At 40.7% G+C, this 27,912-nt stretch overlaps 1 protein-coding gene across 2 annotated transcripts in view; it reads right to left on the bottom strand.

The window, feature by feature from the left end:
* STN7 (Serine/Threonine kinase domain protein) overlaps positions 1 to 27,912 on the bottom strand; it is a 305,972-nt gene that overhangs the window by 182,113 nt on the left and 95,947 nt on the right. Inside the window, exons 3-4 of one of the 2 annotated variants that reach the window (XM_089428317.1) lie at positions 15,142 to 15,261; positions 14,889 to 14,990 (exon numbers count right to left, since the gene is read on the bottom strand). The exons of the other annotated variant lie outside the window; for it this stretch is intronic. Of the exons in view, the coding sequence (XP_089284443.1) occupies positions 14,889 to 14,990; positions 15,142 to 15,261 (222 nt within the window). The remainder of the gene's footprint in view (positions 1 to 14,888; positions 14,991 to 15,141; positions 15,262 to 27,912) is intronic. 2 annotated transcript variants of the gene reach the window in all.

Genomic DNA, 27,912 nt, shown 5'->3' on the forward strand with positions numbered 1-27,912 from the left:
AAGACACTAGTATTAATCGTTTACAATCTAATCAAATTCTAAGTCTTATTAAATCTTAATTGAGTACTTGATCGCCTCTTTGTGTCTCCCGAACTGGTTGGTTCCCAACTATTCTTCTTCATTCCTTTTTTCCCATAGGGTCTACCCCCCTTAGCCTGTTGTAGGGAGACAGCTTAAACAGAGAGATTGGGGATCAAGGTGACAGCCCCCGATCTGAGCGTTGTCGCGGTGCCTAGACATTCTGTGCGACAACACAAGGCTAGAGCACTTCCGATGCTATCAAAAACTAACACTCCCTCTTAGCGAGGAAAGTGCTCTAGCAACAATGTCCACCTGCATGTTGCTCTGTTTTTGAAGCGCATCCTTTATGCACTGTGTTGTTGCTGCTATTGTATTGTTGCCCATGACACTGCCACTGCCATTGTTGCATCTGTACTACAACTCCCTCTCAAACGCTGCATCTACTATGCTGCTAGCATTGCCACTGCTAACACTGCATCCGTACTACAACTCAGTTGCTGAGAGAAGCCACTGAAAAACATCCAAAATTAGTTGAACTTAACTATGTTCAACATAATACAATGAATGTTGGAATCTGACTGTTGTTGATTCTGACCCTATGAATCTCTTGCACTACTGCGGACTCCTGCACTGTGCCAATTGCACTACTGCCAACCTTGCTCTGCGCTGATTAGTCTCTGTTCCCCAGCCACTGCAACTGTCCTCCAAACACTCCACTGCATCATCTGATACTAAGTCCAACTCGCTACTGCTGAATCTTGGGCTCCCATAGCAAGGAATTGATCCAAGAGTTGGACTCCTCAAGGATCCTGCCCACATGTAGTCCTCCCGACTACAGCTCAATATCGTCCCATCTGCCTCCTGGAGATGCGTGGCCACTCATGGAAAACTCATCCTTATCTATCTTTGTGGCTGCAACCTTTGGATCATGCTTCTCGTCCTTATCCTTTTGCTTCAAAGGACAGTCAGATGCAAAGTGACCCATCTCGCAACATCTAAAACATTTCACCTTCGAAATGTCCTTCTTCTGCTTATGTTTTTGTTGTCCCTTCAATACTACAGTTGTGTTTTCCTCCTCCTCCTTCGTCTTTGGGCCACTCCCACTACTGCCACTAAGGTTGACCTTCATTAGGTCCCTCCTTAACTCCTCCTATTGAAGAGTCAACCACATCTCCTCCCATGAAGGTAGCATTTCCCTGCCCAATATACTTTGGACGAAAACTTGCCATTCATTCAAGACTCCATTCAAGGCTATCCTCACCATCGTGGTTAGCTGAGGAGTGGACCCCACTGTAGCAAGCCGGTCTCTAGTGTCCTAAAGACGCTACAGATAAAGGTTCACCCCTTCTCCTTTTTGCATCAAATTTCGTTGCCACTTTTGTTCTAGGTACATCTTCCGCTGTTCGGAAGAGCCTTCATGCAAAGAAGACAAGGCTTCCCACATCTCTCGGGTTGTATCCTACAAGTGTGAGACCACATGATCTCAAACTCCATCGAGAATGAGCCTCTTTGCCTTCCCCTGCTCAGCCTTGTACTTCTTTTTTTGATCGTTGTCAACAGGAACAGCTACAACACTATTGACGTAGGCCTCGAGATCATATTTCTCCAGAACAGCTAAGATTCTAGTCTTCCATATGACATAGTTGGAAGCACCTTCCAACTTGTCCTGATCTCTGAGCCCATGTGATGCCATCTCACCCAACTGTCGAACTAACTCCTCTAGTCACTGCTTAGCACTGCTCAGCTACTCAGAAAATTCCTCTTCTACGTATCTTCGTTCTTTTCCAACAGATTTCTGCCTCGCCAGAAACTGTGTCCTTCAAGCACTGCGATGAGGCTTTGCGTTACTTCTTCTGCCTCTACAAAGTCACGAACTGGAAATCGTACCTCTCTGTCGTCTCACTTAGAGAGAGATTTCCTCGAACCTGCTTCCCGACAAGGATTGCGCAATCCCTTCAAGGGGATTCGAATTGTTGCCAAGTGTAGGTTTCGACCTCACTGCTCAGCACTGGATCTGCTCTTCCTGTTTTAAAATCAATGCTCTGATACCATGTGAAAATTCCTACACTCGAAGGAACCCCTACTGCAACAAATCTCAATCTACTTCACCTACTTGATTTTTTTTTAAATTACATTCATCAAATTATTCTTCTGAATACTAAAGCAAATTACTTCTGCAACCTACACTAATTAAATATTTGATCTCATGAACCAAAAAACAGAGCAAAGAACAAGATACATAGGACACTTATGTTTGAACACAATAGTCCCCGGAAAAACCCAATGTGGCAAAACTGGTGCAACACTTCTGAGAGTTTATTATTATGCAAGAGAAATATCTGAATACCAATCTAGGATGCTCATCTAACACTCCTTTATAGAGAAAATACTGGCGGAAAATTTGAGTGAGTTTTACCTCATTTCACCCAGCAGAATTCTGGTTGATCCGGCACAAGACTGGCTAACTGTTAAAATTGGTAACTAGGGCCAAACTCCATGTGGGTCATCTTATTTATTGCAGCTGATATTTTTCTTGGATTCCTCTCTTCGAGAGGTGTAGGATTGATCTAAAGATCATCTAATTCCGACATGTATTTATGGAGATATGAATTTATTGTATTATTGGACAAATTGTCAAGGTTGGTCGGCGACCAAATTACCCCAACTTATCCTCAATGTTGCATTATAAATAGGAGAAGTCTTCAAGTCATTTGATACACTCATCTCTCTTCATCTCTCCCTCCACTCGTTTGGGTTATCCTCTCTCAAGGAGGACGTAGTGGAAAGGGTCTTCTAAGAGAGCCCTAGACACAGTCAACTAAGGTCACTTAGCCGCAGTTGAAGGAGATCTGGCCGCAGTAAAGAAGGCCTCATACGCAGTCCTAAAGTGCCCTAGCCGCAGGTCAAGAAGGGACCTTAATCTGTTGTCAAAGGAGACCCTCAAACACAGGTAAAGGAGACCTTAATCCATTGTCTAGAGAGGCTCCTATCCGCAGCCTCAAGGGCCCTAATCCACTGACTAGAGGAGACACCTAATATGCTGTCAATAAAGATATCTAGCCACAGAGAAAGGAGGTATCTAGCCACAGTTTGATGTGAGATCTATCAGTTGTCTAAGGGAGCTTCAATATGCTGCAAAGGAAGCCCTAAAGAGCCCTAGCCGCAGCATAAAGGAGCCATATATCAGCGTGAAGGAGTCTAGAAAGAGCAGCATGGAAATCCCTGTGACAACGTGTTAAATACTGTTGTTCTAAGGCAAGATTTAGGTACGTTTGGTAGCCGCATTCACAAGGTTAGTAATCATTAAATACAAAGCTTAATTTGAATGTATTTGGGTGCTGGCAAGTGCAGTTAGCTAGGCCGAGTTTGTGAAGAAGGCAATGCTGCTATTTAGGAACTTGTTTGGGCCTATTGAAGGAGACTACAGCAATAGCTAGCTGCTTTGCTAAGCTGCAAGCCATAGCAAGCAGCTAAGGTTGTTCCAAGGCAGCCTTGAGGTGTACACTGCTTGCTGGAGGCAGCATGGATAAAGAGGAGACTCTCCTTGGTGGACCACAGCCCTAGAAGGGTTGAGTTGGCTAATAGCGTGAAAGGTTAAAGGCTGCATTTTGTGCCCTAACCAGAATGGCAGGTGCAGCAAGCTATCAGTGGAATGTTGCAGCAGTGTTATATGGAGGATTACTAGATTGATGATCTACTATAGCACTCTTATTGGTTGAAGACTGTCATGAGAATTCAGGACTGCATCTCTGAACTGTCATCGTTAGTAGAAAGATGGTCTTTCTACTGCTGTCATAAATATCAGTTTTGTATACTTGTACTATCTCTCTCTGTGCTGAACTATTGAAGATTATAAGAAGAATTGATCAATGGTTTCCCCACATTGGGGTTTGTCCCTGGCTGGTGCCACATCTTGTGTCCTCTTGTCTTGGCTTGTCTTCTACTGTTTATGTTTATGTTCTATCTGCACTTTACTGTCATGTTGATGTGATTGCTAATCTGAATATTGACATTGGGCTGATATGAAAAATTGAAGTAAATTGCTCTAAGCATAGAACATACCTAAATTTAACACGGTATCGGAGCTGAGGTGAAGACAAAGCCCAAGCAAGAGCGAAAGAGTAATCACTAAAGACAGTTGGACAAGGTCAAAGGCTCAATGGATTCCTCATCCCACTTCCCGGCTGAAGACAAGCTCCGTGAAAAATCTGACTATCACGGATGGAAGATGTCTTTTGATCTTACATTGGAAGAACATGAAGTGTTGGACTATGTGAAGGGTAAAATCCGTGAGCCTCCATCAAATGCACCAGTTGTTTCAAAGAACAAGTACACTAAGGGTGAAGTCAAAGTGAAGAACATTATCAGAGATTCCATTGACAAGCGTCTGGTGGTTTACATCTCTGATCTAAACACGTCCAAGGAGATCTACGACAAATTGGTAAGCATGTTCAAGGTTAGTGATGCAAATCAAATTTTATTTCTCAAAAATAAGCTAAAGGATATTAAGAATGGCAAAGACGAGGATATTCAATCCTACTTCTTAAGGATCACTGAGATCAAGAATGATCTTTTATCGATTGGAGAAATCATATCTGACAGGGAACTGACTATCACTACTCTTGGAGGGCTCCCATCCAAGTGGTGTATATTTAGAACCACTATTCTCAATAATGATCGAATTCCAGGGTTTGAAGAATTGATGTCGAGATGCATTCAAGAAGAAACCAAGATGGTGGAGCAAGAGATGCCCTCTAATAGAGGAAACCCCACTGCTTTCTCCGCTCATGCCAAAAGGAGAAATAATGCAAGGTCTAAAGGTCATTTCAATGGAAAGCCCAGATCTAAGGGTGGAAGGAAGGGCAGATGCTTTGCTTGCAATAAGTTTGGCCATTATGCAAGGGAGTGTCCAAATAGAAGGGACACATCACATGATTATGATCACAATCATTCCAGGGACAACTTCAACAACAATGATCGAAGGAATGACAGGTACAATGGCAAAGGAAAAAGGAATGCAGGACATCAAGGAAATGGTCGACCCTCCAAGAAATCTAGAAATTCCAGGTATGAAGAATCAAATGTTGTTTCTGATAAGCAAAAGGAGCATTATCTTATGTCAGCCCTCTCGACTACCTCTCCTCCAAACACTTTGGGAAATTGGCTTATTGATAGTGGTGCTTCAAGGCACTTCATCGGATACAAGGAAGCTCTCTCTAATCTGATAGAGAAGGATACAAACTTGGAGATTATTCTTGGAGACGATGCCACCTATCCCGTAAAGGGTATAGGGAACGTTGCTCTTCAATTGGATCAGGATAACTATTTTCATTTACAAGAAGTTCTATATGTACCTGATCTCAAAAAGAACTTGGTGTCCATTTCGGCAATGGAAGACAAAGGTCACAAGGTGGCATTCATCGATGGAAAGGTACATGTTTGGAAAAGGAGTTTTAAAAATGCTTTTACTCTTGGGTTCAAGGTTGGCACTTTGTATCAAGTTGCAGGAATTCCATTGAGGACCATGTCGTGTGACAGATCTCTTCAATTGAACTATGGCACTGGAGGTCTGGCCATCTTCATTGTAAGGCCCTACCCGATGTGAGACAGATGGTGACAGTGATGCCTGAATTCAAAGAAGAGCATGAAGGTACATGTCCGAGATGTATCGAAGGAAAACTTACAAGGGGACCATTCCCCTCATGTAATAGCAAGACCACAGATGTGGAACAACCCGAGGGGTTTGAGATTCATGATCGGGAATCTCATGTATGCAGGTTGAAGAAAGCTCTCTATGATTTAAAGAAAGCACCCCAGGCTTGGTATGAGAGGATTGATAGCTATCTGATGAAGTTGAGATTCACTAAGAGTGAAGCCGATCCAAACCATTGCTTTAAGGTTGTGGATGATAGACCTCTCATACTAGTACTTTATGTGGACGACCTCTTTCTGACAGGTACAGACCCTCTCATTTACAAACGTAAGAGGGAGTTGAATTCCAAATTTGGAATGGTGGACTACAAGCCTGTGATTGCCCTGCTAGAGCTTAACTTTATGAAGTTATGCAGTAGTGTTGCCGGACCTAAATTGGGAAATGCCTCTGAGTTTCGTCAACTCATAATAGCATTGATGTTCTTGGTGAACTCCCGCCCCGATATATGTTTTGCAGTTAGCATGTTGAGCCAATATATGGTTGAGCCTCATCACTCACATTGGATTGGTGCCAAGAATCTTCTGAGATATCTTCGGGGCACAATCACTCATGCATTGAGATTCACTGCTAGAGCTGTGAGGCTGCATGGTTATTCTGATACTGATTGGGCAGGCAGTATGGTGGATCGCAAAAGCACTTCTGAGTGTTGGTTCTCTTTGGGTTTTGCTTTGATATCCTGGATGAGCAGGAAGCAGAAGTTGGTTGCTTTGAGCACCGCTGAGGCGGGTTACATAGCTGTGAGTATGGCCTCCTATGAACCTGTGTGGTTGCGAAAGCTCTTCAGTGAGCTGTTTGGACACGTGCTGGATACCATCGTGATCCTCTGTGACAACCAAAGTGGGATCCGATTATCAGAGAATCTAGTATTTCGTGATCGCTCCCAGCACATAGACATCAGGTACCACTTTATCTAGGATATGGTACAACGAGGAGCAATAAGGCTTCATCACATTGGGAGTGATGTGCAGGTCACCGATATTCTGACGAAGCCCCTGGGAAAGGTCAAATTCTTGACTTTCCGAGAACGACTAGGAGTTGTGGAGAGACCCTCTCCTGAGGATCCTGTATGATATATCGAGCTCTGGGAGCTCTAGGGGGCATGGGGTACTTCTTGGAGCGATGAGCAACCATAGGGTGAGTGGTTTAGCCTTCCCCTAGTGGTTTTCTATGTAGGTAGGATGAGTGGTTCATCCTTCTCCTACTGAGAAACAATCATAGGGTGAGTGGTTCAGCCTTCCCCTAGTGATTTGTTGTGTACAGAGTGAGTGGTTCAGCCTTCCCCTGGGATACCCCTGGCGACATGTAGGCAGGGTGAGTGGTTCATCCTTCTCCTGCTGAGACACCTACCCATGCAATCTGCGACTCATGGGAAGTAACTTTCATCTGGCCAATGAGTAGGGAAATGAGGATAGGGACCATAGTACTACTGATGGACACATCGTGTACTACCGTACTTCCTATGCTAGGATGATATTGATCTGGGATCAACTGGAACTGACTTCGGGTCAGTAAGAGTGGTATGAGACACTCTCTTTATTTGGAACTGATTTCGGATCAGTAAGAGTGGTATGAAACACTCTCTTTCATCTGGGACTGACTTCAGGTCAGTAGAGAATGGTATGATACATTCTTGATCACTCATTCTTCTACATAGTTCAGCAGAGCAGAGCAGATCAATGCAGTGCAGGGCACTGCATTGATGGCAGAGATAGTACGAACTGGCAGAGGGATTCGCAGATGGAGTTCATCCTAGTTGAGAGGGAGTGTTAAAATTCGCAACTAGGGCCAAACTTCATGTGGGCCATCTTATTTATGGCAGCTGATATTTTTCTTCGATTCCTCTCTTCGAGAGGTGTAGGATTGATCTAAGGATCATCCGATTCTGACATGTATTTATGGAGATATGAATTTATTTGTATTATTTGACAAATTGTCAAGGTCGACCAACAACAAAATTACCCCAACTTATCCTCAACGTTGCATTATAAATAGGAGAAGTCTTCAAGTCATTTGATACACTCATCTCTCTTGATCTCTCCTCTCCACTCGTTTGGGTTGTCCTCTCTCAAGGAGGACATAGTGGAAAGGTTCTTCTAAGAGAGCCCTAGACGCAGTCAACTAAGGTCACTTAGCCGCAGTTGAAGGAGATCTGGCCGCAGTAAAGAAGGGCTCATACGCAGTCCTAAAGTGCCCTACCTGCAGGTCAAAAAGGGACCTTAATCCGCTGTCAAAGGAGACCCTCAAATGCGACTAAAGGAGACCTTAATCCGCTGAATAGAGAGGCTCCTATCCGCAGCCTCAAGAGCCTTAATCCACTAACTAGAGGAGACACCTAATACGCTGTCAATAAAGATATCTAGCCGCAGAGAAAGGAGGTATCTAGCCGCAGTTTGATGTGAGATCTATCAATTGTATAAGGGAGCTTCAATACACTGCAAAGGAAGCCCTAAAGAGACCTAGCCGCAACATAAAGGAGCCATATATCAGCGTGAAGGAGTCTAGAAAGAGCAGCGTGGAAATCCCTGAGACGTGTGAAATATTGTTGTTCTAAGGCATGGTTTAGGTATGTTTGGCAACCGCAGTCACAAGGTTAGTAATCGATCAAAACAGAGCTTTATTTGAATGTATATGGGTGCCTGGCAAGTGCAGTTAGCTAGGCTGAGTTTATGCAGAAGGCAACACTGCTATTTAGGAACTTGTTAGGGCCTGTTGAAGGAGACTACAGCTACAGCTAGCTGCTTTGCCAGGTTGCAAGCCATAGCAAGCAGCTCAGGTTGTTCCAAGGCAGCCTTGAGGTGTGCACTGCTTGCTGGAGGCAGCATGGATAAAGACGACTCTCCTTGGTGGACCATAACCCTAGAAGCGCTGAGTTGGCTAATAGCGTAAAAGGTTAAGGGCTGCATTTTGTGCCCTAACCAGAATTGCAGGTGTAGCAAGATATCAGTGGAATGTTGCAGCAGTGTTATATGGAGGGCTACCAGATTGATGATCTACTACAGCATTCTTATTGGTTGAAGACTGTCATGAGAATTCAAGACTGCATCTTTGAACAATCATCATTAGTAGAATGATGGCCTTTTAACTGCTGTCATAAATATCAATTTTGTATATTTGTACTATCTCTCTCTCTACTGAACTATTGAAGATTATAAGAAGAATTGATCAAGGGTTTCCCCACATTGGGGTTTGTCCCTGGCTGGTGCCACATCTTGTGTCCTCTTATGTTCGCTTGTCTTCTACTATTTATGTTTATGTTCTATTTGCACTTTACTATCATGCTGATGTGATTGCTAATCTAAATATTGACATTGGACTAATATGAAAAATTGAAGTAAATTGCTCTAAGCATAGAACATACCTAAATTTAACACTAACCCCAGTTATTTCTGTGTTGGCTTTGTGTCAGCCATGCGTCACCTTCTCCGCCCTCTGCGTCAGCTCTCTCGGCTATTCCAACAGTTCCCCACAGCTCTAGCAGTTCTAGCAGTTCTCGATTCTACGTGACAGGCAGCTTTTCTGCGTCAGCTCTCCCGACTACTACGTTGCCTCTGCGTCAGCTCTCCCGGCTAATGCGTTGCTTCTGCGTCATCTCTACCAGCTTTTCCAGCAATTCTGGATTCTGCGTGACAGGCAACTTTTCTGCGTCAGCCCTCCTGGCTGCTGCGCTGCCTCTCAACAAGCTCTTGTTGATCAGTTGTTGTCATTGATGTCAACCCAAGCAGCACCAGGGGCTACCACGATCTTGCATGGGCATTTTGAACTGACAACTTACTCTATGCTGAGTCAAGAATATTCTAGATGGATTCTACTCGTTGAGATGTTTCCATTGATATATGGCATGCTAAGTAATTCTTCACGGTTTGAGATATATTCATGTTTGAAGTTAGTAACCCCAGTTAGTGGGCTAAAACCCTATGGGGTTGTGGCATGGCACTCATAATTGGTTGTGGTCATTGAATAATCAATAATTAATAATAATAAAAAATTGCTCCTAAAATCCCTCCAATGTTCACTTGTTGAGGACCCTCTCAACTCAAGACATTCATATAAATAATGACCCTCATATCCTCCTCTAGTAAGGATTTTGTGGCTTAAAACAGGCCATCGTGGCATTTTCGCTATAATTTTTTTTCTACGAAGCTTCAAAACCTGAAATTAAAACCCATTTGAGCCGAAATCTTGATGAACCTCGTGACCGAATTTCAAATCTTGGTTCGTTATATTTGCGGAGATATGATCTAAGGAAGTTAGGGTTTTTGCAGGCTCCCGAATTCCATGTCAAACATACGACGTTGGGAAAATCGTCATAACTTTCTCTCTAAGCATTTAATTCAAATTTCGTAAATAGTCACAGAAAGAGGACAGACTATAGTTTGTTGAGTAGCGTTTTCAGGGCCGAAGGTCGCACCAGTGACACATGCCACTTCGTACAAGTTCGCTGTACTGAACTAAACCAGTCTATAATCAGGTCATTGTGGGAGATTGGGCATAACTCTTTATTGAAGAATCCAATCTTGATCAGACCTATGGGATTGGAAAGAGGACTCAGAGGACTACCACAAGACGAAATTTCAGACCCTGGAGATCCAACTTTACATAGATACAACAAATTCAATATCAAGCTCCTAGAAGGCAAAAGAAAGCATGCATTCAATGATCACTGCAGTAAGGACCACACATCAACAGTCAAGGGTAAGTCTCCTACAGCAAGGTATGTATGATTAGTGTTTACATTTGAAATATGAGTATCATCTCTGACATATGTTTTTGCAGAACAATGTAAATACATACAAGGTCTCGGTTATATCTCTATGTCTCTATATGTCACAGTTAGTTTTGATACCACATTTCGGATGTCCTATTCTTGATGATACACATTTGATGCTACATATTGTTGATGCTACACCAAGTCTACTAAATCTATATGATGTTGTAAGTTCATGTTACTTGTCTTGTCATAGTTGATAGAATGGTCTCTGTTGTTGTACTTAGAACTTGGTCCATCACAAGTCTAGGGTTTGTCATCAGTTTTTATTGTATATATCTTTAGGTCAATTTTGGATATAGTCTTGCATAGAGTCCAGGCCTATATCAAGAGTGGGAGTCTTTGTCTACTACTGCAACAAGTCAACAACAAAAGTGACAAGCACACTTCAGGTACACATTGTAATTTTAATTTGTATTTATTCATTATTATGCACTTACATGTGTTTTGCAGGCAGAGGTAAGTTGAAGGGTATTTTGTTTTGTTTTGGGATTGGTTTCGTCGAGCAAATTTTGCATGCAGGTAGAAGAAGATTCAAGTACAACTTCAAGCAAGAATTCAAGAGTAGAAGTATCAAATCAAAGGAAGCATTGCAGTAGGACATCCTTTGAAGACATGACAGCCATCTGTATATTGTGAAGAAGTGTCAAAGCCAAGAGTCATCATTGTAAAGTTGTAAAAGTGTCATCATTGGAAAAGTCATTATTGTAAAAAAGTCAATCTTCCTAGAGTCGAAAAGGCATTATTGGGAGGCATAGGAGTCTCTGTTGGGATGATGTCATGGTTGGGTTGCAGGTCATAGTGTGATTGGGTGTTCAGTCAAAATCATTGTAAATCATATTGTATCGTGGATCATTGTCCCTGGTACAAGAATCCACACTCTTGTCTTATTTCAGTCATTATAGGGTGGCAAGGGGGTGCTAGGCAGGTGTATGAAGTCGCCTATAGGTTGGGGCCTATGAACACTTCAGGGTGGTAGGGTGGTGGTAGGGCGAGTTGTGGCTCGCTAGGATGTTGGGGCATCGATTCAGTTGACTACTGAAGAAACCAAGGCGTTGGGGCGTCCTTCCAGTGGGAGCTAGAGAAGAATGTTTTTCTCGAATTCTAGGAAGTTGTTGCTTTCATTTCAGTTAAGGCTGAAGATTAAAGAATTTAATAGAAAAGCGTTCGGTGGTTTTTGACCCAGAGGGGGTTTTCCACCTAGAATTCTTGTGTCTACTGTGTTATTTTATTTACTGTTATTACTGCATAAATATTAATAATAATTGAAGATTAACTAATGCTTTGAAAAGATTTAAAAGTGCTAATTGCTAAGGAATATTGATTCACCCCCCTCTCAGTATTTCCAACAGCTCTCTTCGCCTCTCTATTCTGTATTTTCCGGAAAGTCCTTCTCCCGAATTCTCTCTACCCCTCAGCTGCAAGATCTCCCCAATCGATTTTCTCCCCAAGAACTTCTCACCTCAGAAAATCGATTTCCTCAATCTCTTTGTGTGTTTCCAAATGAACCCCAAGCCTCCATTTTATATGTTCCATGTTGAGTCTTCAACGGCCAATATTAAGTCTCTAATCAGCAGCTAAGATTAAAACATGACTTGATCTGCCTTCTAGATCATTCTCACCCATATTTTGATTAATATCCATTAATATTTTAATTTTCCTAAGTTTAGACTTTGGAACTCCCTTTAAAATATTAATTATTTTAATAAAATACAATCTGGGTGGAATTTCACCAAACGGTTTCTGAGTTCTTTAGAACTCATTTGCCTTGGCCTCTCCACCAATTTTCAAGACTAGAGCACTTCCGATGCTATCAAAAACTAACAGCCACATCATGAAAAGGGAAAGCAAATCCTATATATATATATAATCCTAAGTGGTTAACTCAACTAATTGTCACAAATGTTGTTGAGCATTTAGATAGCTCTATGCCAACTTGTGCCTAGTTAGAATCCCCTTAGCCGAGGTGCACTAGTCTACACCTATAGGTTTACTAGGGATGTCATCCACATTCCTTGGGTTTTTCTTGGAAAAGACTTTAAAACATAGAGCATATATATATATACACACATATAAGCCATGATGTCAGATTAGTATCGTTGTGCCCTAACAAGTAGAATTGCTTGAACGTGGCATCTTTGAAATCATCCCCAAGTGTGAACAAGTTTAATTGGAGGTCGCAAGGTGTTGGGTGTGTGTCTACCACCATGTGGGGGTTGTTCCTCCTTTTGCACCTCAACTACAATGATCTTCTAAGCCTAAGCAAAGTATGATGAGTTTTGTAGGCTTCCAAACTATGAATCCACAGGTTAAGCATCCAAATTTAGGGCTCCATCAAACTGAAGGACAAAAATACCTGTATCTAATGTGAAAGATGATTGGGCAATGGAGATGGTTGTGAGAAGTGGGTAAACAATTTCCCCTAAGAAGTTTTCCATGGAAAATATCTATCTATCTGTATACATTCCTTGGAAAAATGTGTGTGCACGGATACATACATATGTGTGCATTCCCTCCCAAGGAATATATATATTTTTTCCATGGAAAACTTTTGACAGGAAACTCTCTAGGCACTTCCTCACATTCTGCGAATGGCACCTGGGTTGTGTGTGTGTGTATCCTACATAGGCCCTAGATAAGATGAGATAAAATAATTTTATTAATCTCCAACTAATAACCATATATAGGTTAATGGGACTGAAGGGATAGTTCAAGTGGTTTGACTTGCCATGCTGAAACCGTAAGGGCCAAGGAGGTCAACAACATTTACCCTGAGCAGAATGTGAGGAAATGTCTAGAGGATTTACCCTGAGCAGAACGTGAGGAAATGTCTAGAGGGAGAACAAAAGCATATATATATATATATATATATATATATATATATATATTATATATATATATATATATATTTCCATGGAGAACAAAAGCAATATATAATGTCTAGAGGGTTTATCCAAGGAAGTTTTCCATGGAGAACAAAAGCATATATATATATAAAGAGAGAGAGAGAGACATCATTCTGGTTGTAAAGCCTTTTTGTTGTTGAAGTCAGTTGCCCTTGATAAATATTGAGACTTTCCACCAGGACATGTTTCGTTCCCTTCTTCTGATCCACCCAGATTTGAGTAATGTTAGAGTTCTAAGAATCTAAGAATCTTTGGAGTCATTGGGAAACTTGCGAAGAACCATAGAAAAATAGGGATGCAAGAATAGGTCACTCTTGCATCAGGAAATAGTAATCCATGGATTACAGGTGCCTAATGGGCCTCAAATAAAAAAGTTGTTAGTGTTGAACCATTCTGTGGGTTTGATCAGTAGAATGCCCCTCTTCCACAGATTTAATCAAAAAAAAGGACAGAATACCAGCAGAATGGACATACACCAACAAACAGGACCTGCAAAAGCAAAAAAAAAACAAAAACAAAAATAAACTGTAGACAAGTAAAAATGAGAATAGTAGTCTGAGCAAAGATAGGTTTGCTGAGTCTTGATGGCTTGAAATCAACAAAGAAAGGTGTCAACACACCTGTATATTTCCGGAACCTCTTGGTGCTGAGAGCTCAAGAAGAATTTCAGGCTGGAAAGAAATCACCAAGAAGGCCAAAATCACAGCACTCTACAGAGGCCCTAATCTTAATGTTTGGATACCAAATGATATGAGCACAATAACAACAATGCAAAAGATACCCAAACACAAGAGAGAAAGTACGTGAGTATAAGAAGATATCAGTTGCAATGTACACATATCATACAATCTTCATTGTATTATTCACTCAATTGAATTCAGTAACTAAGTGGAACAAAATAAGATATCTATTATAGGGTTAACCCTGCTACCTCACCTAACATCTTAATTGATATAAAAGTACAGAGTTGATGGACAGTAATAATCATCTTTGACCAAGTCTCATAGGGTTACAGTTAAAGTAAACATATTTAGGTGGGTGATCAAGTGTGACCAAGCCCTCTATGAATTTTGTACAATGAAATAGAAAAAGAATAAATTGTGAAACTAAGTCCATGAGGAACTTCTAAAACAAGTCTCATCAAATACCCCTTAAGAAGCCAAAAAAGAGCTGCAAATCTTAACAAAACCATGGATACAGAAATTCAGTGAGAGCGTACTCTATGTTGGAGGTGTCATAATATTCTGCCTATATGGAGAACGGACACTCAAAGTAGAAGGCAATACTGGCTGTGGTGGATGTAAAGAAATGGACTGGTCATTGTATCATCGTAAAGAAACTGGGTTTGAAATTTGGCCCAAAAAAGGTAATAGTATTTTCACATATACAAGTCAGGCAAAGACATTAAACATAAGCATTCTCCACCTTCCTAAAAATCCAAAAACCCAGATGTGTGTTCACTGATTTCAGATATGATACCAACATTATAGGGGAAATCTTTACTCAGCATAAGATCTGCCAGTGTAGCATCTCCTTCATAACGCCATACAAGCCAGTATTCATCTCCTTTGCCTTTTGCTGAACTCTGCAATGGAGCACTTAAAACATCATTCGCACCTAGAGTTAGCAGCCAAACAAGAAAGCTGATTCAATCAAGCCTAATCAAAATATATTCAAATTTCTAAAAAATAATCTCAGACTAAACATTGATGTTAAATTCTCGAAAAATGCTACACCTCAATGAAACCATGAACAAAATCAGCACAGCTGCTTGCACAAGCCCTGCGAACTCGTTCATTCATCCATATTTCCACAGCACCATATTCAGTTGCCTTTTTTACGACCAAAGCATCAGCCTGTGACATTTGGTTTGGACAGAAAATTCAAAATAATATATAAGTATTAGATCAATAACAGCTGCACATATTAAAAAAAGCCACATTTCAGTCAGAAATTAGAATATTATTCCTACTGTCCGTAATGAGATGAATACATTGCAGTAAGAAGAATATTGCACAATAAAATGGATGGAATACACTCAACAAGATGGTGTATTGCAGTACATAACTGCCCTCTAGTGGAACTGGCTAAGGAAAGCTACAGCCAAGAACCAAACACTCAGTCAAAGGAGGAGTGTCAACATTCTAGCAGACAAAGTGAGGAAAAGAGACATCACCAATAGGGTATTTTTTCACTAGTGAGGATGATGGCTTGTTACGCCATCCACCAGGGTTCAAATCTAACAAAGGTTTCCCTGCTCCCATCTATGCATTTAGTGCCAAGGGTTACCCTTGACAATTTTGTTGTAAAATCTATCCCATGGCACGGTATCTGTAATGTCCCTTTCCGAATGATCACTTCTGGAGAACAACTCAGTAGCCAATTTGATTCCCGTGGGCTATAATCAGTAAAAAGGAGAAAAATTAATTTAATTGTTTAAATGTCATTGGGTTAAAAAGCAACATGTAAAAGTGACGTTGAATAATTAAATTAAAAAAGGTTATAAAAGAGAAACCACGGTATTTGGATGACCTTGTAATGTCCCCATTTTCAGTTTCCTTTATAGTACCGCCAGGATGGATTTCCAAGGTACGTGATGGCTAGGCCACAGGAGCAGGACTACATCATCAGGGATCCCAGAGGGGTTTTGAGGGATTTTTAGGGGATCCAACAACATTCATTTGGCATATTCATCATCAAGAACAGTTCCACATAGCTTGTTTTTGATTCCGTTGCTTTCTGATAATTCCCATAAAATGGGTTTTTATTGAGCATAACTTAATTAATTACGCTTGAGGTGGCATTATGGGAGGAATATACAATGGAACACCTTAGTGTAATAACTCATTGGAACCGGAATGAAAAGATCTACAGGATGAGATGTTGAGATATGGCTCCCAATGGCCAAAGAAAATATGGGGGGCAATTTACCATTTTACCAAACTAAAAGTGACTTTAATTAGACACTTAATTAAAAAGGGAAAAGACTAATTAAGATGAAAAGGCCAAAAGTGACTTAAATAAATTAAAAAGTCACTTAAGATGAAATCAAGGAGGATCTTCTAGAATAATAATTAAATAATAAAATAAAATACTTCTAGAAGATTGGAGATCTATCTATCGGCCCTTTAAAAATAGGAGGACGAGATCATTTGGGACATCTTGGTCTTGAGTATTTGTCTCTGGTGTAGATTGGAAAACTTAGTTCTCTACTATAGTAGCTGTTGAAATTTCTAAGTATTACCTGTTAGAAATCTTTCTGTATTCTCTGGTTTATTTCACCTACTTGTTTTAATTACTAACAAGTTATTTCACCATATAAATATTGAAATAAACACAATACAGTCTCAACCATCTACAGATCAACAACTGAAAGAAATGAACAAACACACACGGGACACTGTTATTTTTGGACAAATCATCCCCGAAAAAACATAACTTTGGAAAATCGGTGCAGGAGTTCTGAGAGTTTTATTATTAAGCAGCTTTTCTTGAGTACACTGGGTGCCAAACTGGCTCACCCGACAGAGAAAATAATCTGGCAGTAGTAACTCTCTTCGGAAGCAGATCTTCTAAAAGTCTGCTCCACGAAACCCTCTCCATGCCACTCTGAAGCACTGCATCATCCCTCTTGGCCTCTGCGTCAACCCTCTAAGGCTCTGTGCAGCCTCTCTGGCCCACTGCGTCACTTTTGAAGCCTCTGTGTCAATCACGCAGGCCCTTCTGGCCTCTGCGCAGTCACTGCTGGCCTCTACGTGGCTCCCTCTAGCTCTGCATCTACCTCTCTACCTCTGCGTTGGTCTTCCGGCACTATCTCTGCCTCTCTGCCTTGCACTCACTGCCCCTTGCTGCAATATTGATCACTGGTTCGATTTCTCTTAGCAAACCCCACTCTAGAAAATTGAACTGACTAATCACTCTGGTGTATCTCCAACTAACCCTCAAACCTCCTCTTATATTTTTTTTGTTGAGTCTTCAATAGCCGAGATTACATCTCTAATCAACGGCTAAGATTAGATTTGGCTTGATCCATGTCATTTAGAACCTTCTAACCCAGTTTTATATCAATACCCATTAATATTTTTATTTTCCTAAGCTTAGACTTAGGATCCCATTAAAAATATTAATTATTTTAATATCTCCTTTACCAAGTAGAATTTCCCCAAACCATTTCTGGGTCTTGGAGATCTCATGTGCTTTAGCCTCTCCACCAATTTTCATGGCTAGAGCACATCTGATGCCACCCCAAATCAACACACCCTCTTAGCAAGCAATGTGCTCTAGTAATACTCCACCACTGGGCATCACCCTGATTATCCGGCACCAGTACCTGTGTTGATGCTTGGACTTTCTGCCCAACATCCTCTGCACTGTTGCATCCTATACTGTTGCCCATGGCTCTACCACTGCCACAGCTACATCTGTACGCAACTCCTCTACATCTGTGCTGTCACTGGTCCTTCCTCCCAACACTGCATCTGCACTGCAGCCCTCTCTCATCATGTTGCATCTTGCTGCCCATAGCACTACCACTGCTACTACTGCACTGCAACTCAGTTACTGAGAAGTAAGTAACTCATCTACCCAACTACTGACATCCTTGTCAGGCTAGAAACCCTCCCGATACTGAAGCTCTCTCTACCACTATCACGTGCTCCCTCTGTTGCCTCTGCGCTGCTACAACACCACTGTGCCTCTAGCACTGTTGCAAACACCTTCGTGCCTTCCTGCACTGCTGCAACCTCATATGTACCTCTCGCACTACTGCAACCCTCTCTGCGCTGCCTGGGACTACTACACTCTAGCACTCTCTGCCACTTCATCCGCATCCGCATCCGCTTCTACCGACACCCGCCATCCTGCTACTGTCACTTCGAGGCTCCCGTAGCCAGATATGATCCAAGAGTTTGAATACCTCAAGGATCCTGCCCCACATCTCCTGTAGTCCTCTTGACTATAGCTCGATGTCTCCCCACCTCTTCTCTAGAGGTACATGAGCACTCATGGCACAATCGTCATCATCCTCTACCTCCTTCTCTGCCTTCGTCGACACTGCCTTAAAGTCGGACGCCTCTCCCTTATTCTTATTCCTTGGACACTGGGTTGCATAATGGCCCAGTTCCCCACAGTTGAAGCACTTTATCTTGGAGAGATCATTTTTCTTCCTCTTCCCCTGTTGTCCCGCAGATGCCAAAGCTGCATCCTCTTCCTCCTCTTTCTTGACCCGGGCTCCTTTGCCACTACTTCCCGCTTATATCATCTGTTTGATCTCTTCTTGGCGAAGAGTTTCCCACAGTTCTTCCCAATCTGGAAGATTCGCTCTGCCCAAAATGATTTGGACGAATGTCTCCCACTCCTCGGACACTGCGTTTAGGGAAATCCTCACCATTAATTCTTGATCTGGCATGGCCCCTATGGAAGCCAGTTGGTCCCGGATCTCCTACAACCTGCTGAGGAAGTGATCTATCTGCTCCCCCTTCTGCATTTGGTACGACCGCAGTTGATTCTCCAGCAGCATCTTCCTCTGCATGGAAGTGCCCTGATACAATGTCGTCAAGGTGACCCACATTTCCTTTGTCGTATTCTTCTCGGCAATACGTTGAACCACATGATCCTTGACCCCATCAAGGATTATGCATTCCGCCTTGGCCATCGCATCCTCATAACTTTCGTTATCAGCTAGGTCGACTGGGATAGCCACGATTCTCAAGGCAAAGGCCTTGATGCGATGTCTATCCAAAACGGATAGGATCCTGGCCTTCCAGATGACAAAGTTGGACGCCCCGTCCAGCCTGTCCTGATCCCTCGGTCTATTCATGGCCATCTCTACTCTTCTTTTCGACTCCTCTGAGTCTCTACTTCCTTCCTGGAAGTTCTCTCTTCGACTCCCTCTGAGTCTCTACTTCCCTCCTAGAAGTTCTCTACTAGACTGCCTCTGAGTCTCGATTTCCCTCCTGGAAATCCTCCTACCAATAGTCGAATCACGCCTCTCCGATCTCCTATGCTCCTGCAACACTGATCTGGATTTCTTGGCTGGAAATCTGCCGAGGTAGCGACTCCCTTCTACCTTGGTTTTATCCCATTAGGTACTGTTTTGCCTTGACAGCAACAGCAACCCACCAGCTTCACTCTCCGCAATCTGCCCACTGCTTCATATGCCCCAGCAACTGAAGAACTGAGCCTTTAGGCTCTGCGCAATCCCAGCAAGGCTGATTTGCTCCCCTGGCCAACTATGTCAACCCTCCTAGTCTCTGCGTAGCTCTTCATGAGCCTCTTTTGCCTTCCTCTGCCTCTACGCTAGCCTCTCTCTAGCTCGAATTGATGACGCAGGCCCTCTGCGTCAACCCTTCTCTGCTGCTTTCTACCTAGGAACAACTTTTGTCACTCGGGACAGCTGTGTCTGCTACAAATTCTCTAATTCAGTTGGCACCTTCAGCTCTCCTGTGATCTGCAACCCTCTGATACCATGTTGAAATTTCTAAGTATTACCTATTAGAAATTTTTGTGTATTCTCAGGGTTATTTCACCTACTTGTTTTAATTACTAACAAGTTATTTAACCATATAAATACTAAAATAAACACTATACAGTCTCAACCATCTATAGATCAACAACTGAAAGAAATGAACAAACACACCAGGGACACCATTATTTTTGGACAAATCGTCCCGGAAAAACCCAACTTGGGAAAACCGGTGCAGCAGTTCTAAGGTTTTTATTATTAAGCAGATTTTCTTGAGTACATTGGGTGCCAAACTGGTTGACCCGACAGAGAAAATAATCTGGTAGTAGTACCTCTCTTCGGAAGCAGATATTCTGAAAGTCTGCTCCACGAAACCCTCTCCGGCCCACTCTGAAGCACTGCGTCAACCCTCCTGGCCTCTGCGTCAGCCTAAAACCCTCTGCGTTGTTGGAATTTCTAAGTCTATCCATTAGAAATTCTTCCTGTACTATCTGATTTATTTCTTCCTAATTGTTCAGTTACTTAAGTTATTACCATGTAAATACTGAAATTAAATACGAGTACAGTATCAATACATACAGATCATCAACTGAAAAAAAACAAGCACAAGTGACACCGTTGTTTTTGGACTAATGTCCCTGAAAAAACCCAATGCGGGAAAATCGATGCAGCTATTCAGAGGGTTTTATTATTAAGCAGTTTCAGAATACAATCTTGGTGCCAGAAATGGCTCACCCAATAGAGAATGCCCTCAGCAGTAGTACCTCTCAGTCGGAGACAGATATTCCGGCTAAATCACTGAGCAACGATTCCACAGCAACACTACAGCACTTTTGTTGCTCTTTGTCACCCTGATAGGGACTGCATCACCCTATCCAGCTCTCCAACTCCAATCTACCCCACGAAACCTCCCAACATCAGCCTCTAGGGTCTGTGTCAGCCTCTTTGGCCCAACGTCAGCCCAGCATTAGCCTATTTGGCCCAGCGTCAACCTCTCGGGGCTCTATGTCTGCCTCTGGAGCCTCTGTGTCTCCCACGCTGGCCTTCCTCAGGCTTTGCGTAGCTCCTGGCTGCCTCTGTGTGGCCCCTCGGTTGCCTTTGCGTGGCCTCTAGCTGGCTCTATGTCAACCCTCTCCCGGTTTCTGCGCCGATGCTCCCGATACTATCTCTACCTCTCTGCTACTATATTCACTACCCCTCAGCTGCAACTCTCATCACTCCTTCGATTTCCTCAGCAAGCCCTGCCCCAGAAAATCGAATTCTTGATCAACTCGGTGTGTGTTCTCCAACTGACCCTCAAGCCTCCTCTTATACTTTTCTCGATGGTTCATCAACGGCCGAGATTAACTCTCATCAACAGCTAAGATTACATTTGGCTTGATCCATGACTTTTGCACCATTCTAACTCAGTTTTATATTAATTCACATTAATATTTTATTTTTCCTAAGTTTAGACTTAAGAACTCCATTAAAAATATTTATTATTTTAATATCTACCAAATTGGTTAGATTCTGCCCAAACCATTTCTAGGTCTTGGAAATCTCATGTGCTATAGTCTCTCCACCAATTTTCGTGACTAGAGCACATCCGATGCTACCCCAAATCAACACTCCCTCTTAGCGAGAACTGTGCTCTAATAATACTCCTCACGAGTATCACCCTGATCATCCAGCATCAGTCTCTGTGTTGATGCTAGGCCTCCCTGCCCAACATCCTCTGCATTGTTGCATCATGTACTTCTACCCATGGCCCTGCCACTGCCACTGCTGCATCCGTAAGGCAGCCCCCTCTGCATCCGTGTTGCTGCTCATGGCCCTGCCACTGCCACTGTTGCATCCATAAGGCAGCTCCCTTTACATCTGTTGTTGCCCATGGCCCTGCCACTGCTGCATCCGTAAGGCAGCTCTCTCTGCATCCGTGTTGCTGCCCATGGCCATGCCACTGCCACTGCTACATCTGCACTGCATCCCTTCTCATCATGTTGCATCATGCTGCCTATAGCTAACTGTTGCACTGCAACTCAGTTACTGAGAAGTAAGTAACTAATCCTTCCAACTCTAACATCTCTATCAGGCTAGAGACACTCCCGACACTAAAGCTCCCTCTATCACTGACAAGTGCTCCCTCTCTGACCTCTGCGTTGCTGCAACTCCATGCATCTCGCATTGCTGCCTCACGTTGTCCTGGAACTCCTGCACTGTAGCACTCTCTGTCGCTCCATCTGCATCCATCTCCACTGACATCCGCCAGTCCTGCTACTCCTCTTCGGGGCTCCCGTAGCCAAGTATAATCCAAGAGGTTGGGTACCTCGAGGATCCTGCCCCTCATCTCCTGTAGTCCGTCTGACTACAGCTCAATGTCTCCCCACCTCTTCTCTCGAGGTGCTTGAGTATTCATGGCACAATCGTTATCAGTCTTGTAATGACCCACCTATAACTATAAATAAAATACGAGTATTAACATACATACGAGACCTCCATATAATAGCTACGTATGCACGGACCCGCATGTATCGCACTATATATAAGCTAGTTACTACAGGAAGAGATATAAATTAAGGTAATGAATTAATACCTCACCAGAATATCATATATATGATAAATCTTTAAACTAAAAGAAAATGTTAATTTTAATTTACAAATTAAAATTTAAAATTTAAAATTAATAAAATTATAATATAAATTAATTAAAATTATAATATAAATTAATTAAAATTATAAATTAAATAAATCAAATTAATTTATTAAAATAATAAATAAACTTTTATCAAATCAAATCTCCATATCCGAATAAAATCAACAAAATCAAATAAGATTTGATTTTATAAAATTACACGTAACAAAACAATGACACGGAGATGGGAGGAAGGTGGTGGACGAGGAATTAAAAGGAGGAAGGAAATCTTGAGAAGGGAGAGGAGGAAAAACAGAGAACAATTTTAACACAGAGATACAGACACTCTTGAGTCTTGATTGTACTGGAGTTTTTGGGCACGGGGATCAGATTGCTTCGATTGGAAAGCATTCTGAGACTAAGTACCTAGGTTGTACCCAGTTCAGCAGGGTGGTTTTGGCCGTTTTGGTAATGCAACCGGAACAAGAATTGCAGCCAGAACAATAATTGCAGCAGAACAATTGCAGCAAAGCTTCGCAGCAAAGCAGACAGATTGGTATTCATTACATAAACTATTCCAATTCTGTGTTTAAATTACATATTCTGATATTTGAATTTAGGGCTCTTACATTTGGTATTGGAGCTCAGTTTCGAGGGCAAATTGGAGCTCAGTTTCAAACCCTAGAGACCTTACAGGCCCTAGAAGTAATTAACCCCTGTAACTTTGCATAAACATCCATCGATTAAATTTAGGTTGCAGCCAGATTAGCTCCACAAAGTAAATCTGCTCATTTTCCTTGTCTGATGATGATCTATAAATGGTCATTGAATTTTAGACGCTCTGCCTCAATTACCTTTATACCAGCCTGACAGTAGAATAGATTGGTAGAGTATGCATCAGTCTAGAACGGGTTAGTGAGATGCAATTATCAGAATAAGGAAACTTCAGTATGATATAAAATAAATGGCAAAGATGTTAAATGTGATTAGCTGGATGATCGAACCCATTCATATCATTATCTCAGATGGCAGAGTATTAATAAAGTATATTACAATTTATTAAGAAAATTTAACTTGGCAATTAGCCTTCAACTGCTGAAAAACCCACCCGGAACCCGAGAAGAATGGTAATGCTTGGTCGGGCTTTCTTCTCTCCCCACGGTAAAAAAAGTGAAATGTAAAGTTTGTACTCAAGGATAGGCACAATGACTGAAACCTGGCTGGCTGTCACATGCGTGCTTCTGACGTCCTTCATAAATGTCATGGGAAATGATGGTCTCCTTGATATGATCATATAGATCAGCTGTGAGGCCATCACGAACATGACTCTCTGGACCGTTAAGAATGATCTTGTCCAGAGCGAAGTGATGTCCTCTTGTCGAACCATGCAACTGATAGCGTCGTGGAATGGAGTCAGAGCCTGAATTTATTTCTTAGGAAACAACCCCTGTTCCTAGAAAATGCAATATTCCAACGCATTTTGCGTCTTAAATGAGACAAATTTGGAAAAGCATTCACATTTAAGCATCTTCAACAAAATGTTGATCCGAAACCACACAACTTATTTAACATATATTTAAATACAAATAAATATAGTTTCTTTACAGTAACAAAATAACAATTTCATCAATGGGAAATATGTAAAGTTAAATTTCATATTCAGAAGCAATTGCAGAAACAAAGGGCAGACTCCCCTTAACGTCTGCCCTTAACTATGCTTTTCATTTACAGAAAAACTTGACTGCGGCAAATTATTTATCAACACAGCATAAGCACATGCTGCCAGGGAAAGAATGACATATATGCACCAAATATTCCTATGAATTTCGAGAAATTCGACTTTCCAAACTTGCCCTCAAACTAGCGTCTCAGGATCGCAGCTATCTCAGAAATATATCAAATTCACACGGATTGCGTGACACGCAAGAGCCAGACCGTATCAACCTGTGGAAGGATAGCCGGGAGGCACGTAGATTTCCCTCTTCTGTCTCGCCCGTGGAATAAATATCTGTTGACGTATGGCAATGATTATATAGTTGATATATATTATAAACTATATATTCAAACATAATCGTAAATATTTAATTAATTTATTTAAAACATATTTTGTCCCGCGTTTTCAGAAGTCATGGGTTGTATACAAAAAAATTGTCGACGGTTGTTTGATTTATAAGCTAAAGTCCCCTCGTATAAGTTATGTTTGACACTTTAAATGACACCATAAAGGTGAAATATATAAAAAATACAAATGTTTGAGTTCCAGAATAACACTATAATATAAAATAAATATTTAATTTAGAAAACACTTAAAAAAACAAAACAAAGCTTTACACTACGTAACTTACTTTTCAAGTTATATCAGAAAGTGAATACATTTGTGTTTATTAATATTTTTTTTTAATTTTGTTAGAATTTTGGTTTTCCAATGATTCAATTATTTGAATTAATTTACTATGTTTGAGTAAATTTTTTTATATATTTGAAAGGGTTTGAAATCATTTTATGTGATGATAAAAGAGAATTAAGAAATTAAATTGGATTGTGTAGAGATTGATTTATTTATTTAGAATATTTTACTATATATTGGGAGATGAGTATTTATTAATTTTTAATTAAGAATGGCATGGTAAAATAAAGTATGAATATTGCCAAAACGGGATAATTTAGGATAATTAATATTTTTATTAAACTGATAGTGTATATTTATTTATTTATCTATATATATAAGCTACAAATATCGTATTAACCTTATGAACAGGTGTATCAAAGCGCTGAAAATCATTGTTTAAGTTATAAATGCCAAATTGTTTTAATGTAATTCACTTAAAATTACAAATGTCCAATTATGCGATTATAATTCATAATGGTCAAATTATGAGACACTTTCTTTGTTTTTATTTTATTTTTATTACTTAAGATGATATTCAGAGTATCTATATAATCTAAAGATGGTATTTATAAATATTTAATTACTTTATTATAATTCATAATTTCACAAATTATATGACATTTTGTTTGGGTTTTATTATTTTAGATGATATTCATAGTACATCGATCATTTGAAGATAATATTTTAGATGATATTTTAGTAAAAAGTAGTTGTAATTTTGGTAATATATTTTGATGGGATATTGAATGAAGTATTATGATGGGTATTAAATAAAATTTATAATAATAAAATATTTCTGGTTTCGTACCATATCTTTATAAAAATAATTAATATAATATATATTGAGACTTTATATTATAATAGACTTTACCATATATGTTATGGAAGTCCATCAAGCAATCAAATCCGCTCAATATAACATGTCAACTCAAAAGAGAAGCCTACAAGGGGCATATTTGTATACATTATATTGAGATTTTATTAATATGGGGATTTTATTAAAAATAAATTCTAAATATTTTTAGATATATTAATATAATTAATTTTAAGCAATATGTCCAACACTATGAGGAGAAAAGAATTAAAAGGTAAATTATTCTTGTTCAACTCATTTATTTTGTAAATATTTTATAGCTTGATTAGGTAAATTACGAAATGAATACTATGGTCTATGAAGACCCATGCATCTTACTAAGAATTATTAGGCATTAGGATAGAATACCTTGCATTAGGACAAGGAGGTCGCGACACCACCCTCCTTGACCTCGGTACCAGTAAGACCTACCTAGCAGGTAAAAATAGCAAAAAAAACTATACCCGTTTGTAAACTTGAAATTGCAAAATTATATGTTAAATCTGAAAATATACCTCAAATTTTTACAATTTTATTATGTAGACAGAAAACACTACGATGGTAAGGACATATCAGTAACGACGACGTGATTAGGCAACATCACCGTCATTAACACCACCACCACCGTCATCACCATCTCTATCGCCACCACCATCACCGCCACCATCGAGACCATCATCAACACCAATCGCTCCAGCACTGGAGTTGACCGTAATAATGCACTAATTGAAAGCCATATTGGAAACATTAAAAGGGTCGACAATGGCTAAGACCAAGGAAGAGCAACCTCAACCCAAAGAAACAAATCCAACAGAACCAAAAAATTCTGAGTATAGACAATCAAAAGAAGATATTTCTAGGGAGCTGCTAGAGAATTAAACTCCCAGAATTTTCAGGAGGACGAGCTGGAGAACATGCTGAGGCATGGTTAGCAGAAATGAACAGAGGTTTCACACTAAGAGAGTACTCTTCTTCTTCAAAAACAAAAATTGTCATATTTCAATTGAAGGAAAGCGCCTTGATTTGGTGGGCAAAACTGGAAAAACAACTACAACTCACAATGGATAATGTCCCTTGGGAATTGTTCGAGGAAAGATTATGTGCTAACTATTTACCTCCATATTTTCAAGAACAACAAGTCGGGGCCTTTCATACATTAATCCAAGGTAGTAAAACAGTAGAAGAATATGAAATAAGGTTTATGGAGCTTGTGAAATACATTCATTACTTAGATTCTGATGAACGTCAAGCGGAACGCTTCATATGTGGGTTAAACCCTCGCATCAGGGCCTTGGTTAGGATGTGGAAACCATCATCAATAGTCGAGGCAGTAGAATGTGGTCGTTATGCAGAAAAGAATCTAGCAATAAAAAAAGATGACAAGCCAACAAAATCTCTACAACTAGGGTTTCCAGGAAAGGCTCCCCGAAACTTCTTCAGGGGAAGTAGCTCAAGACCACCGCCTTATGGTAATAGATTTACCCCAAAAGGAGTAGGAGCAAGATCTCCCATGGCAGTTAATACTATAACCTTTGAATCATCAAATACAAGTCCATGAGAATCTCGTGAAACTGCTAATAGAGGAAGAAATGTGAGAGGAAGTGGCATAAGAGGACGAAGCTCTTTATCCAGAAATTCACAATATGATTCAAGAGGACCGACCCAGGTTAATTGTTGGGGATGTGGAGGACCGTATTTTCAACGTGATTGTCCAAAAGCTTCATCAAGTATATTGCATAGAACAGGAAAAGAACCAGCACCAAATACCCAAGGCAATCATAGAATCCATGCAGTGGTCGACAACAATCAGGGAACACATCAATCCACTGTAGTGGAATCTTCAGGAACTGCAGGTATCGGACAAGGGAATAATTTCGGTCGAACCATTACGTATACTGGAACGTAGGGTTCGACAGCTCAAAAATCGTCTAGTAGACCAAGTTAAGGTCCAATGGGACAAGTATAGCCCTGGATCGGTTACTTGGGAAGATATAGAAATCATATGTCAAAAATACCCCAACTTGAGTCAATTTTAAAGAACTTAAACCATATTTTGTATATATTTACTTTACTTTAAATCAGATGCTCAAAACCATTTTTGGAAGGATCACATAAAAATGTGAATTTTTATGTTACTGAAATATGATATATGTTATCTTCTTAATTCTACTGGTACGTGGATACTACG

This window comes from Pinus tabuliformis, chromosome 4_2 (genome assembly GCF_031772625.1).
Source record: "Pinus tabuliformis cultivar Carrire ecotype Pingquan chromosome 4_2, CPIR1, whole genome shotgun sequence".
Taxonomy (NCBI): domain Eukaryota; kingdom Viridiplantae; phylum Streptophyta; class Pinopsida; order Pinales; family Pinaceae; genus Pinus; species Pinus tabuliformis.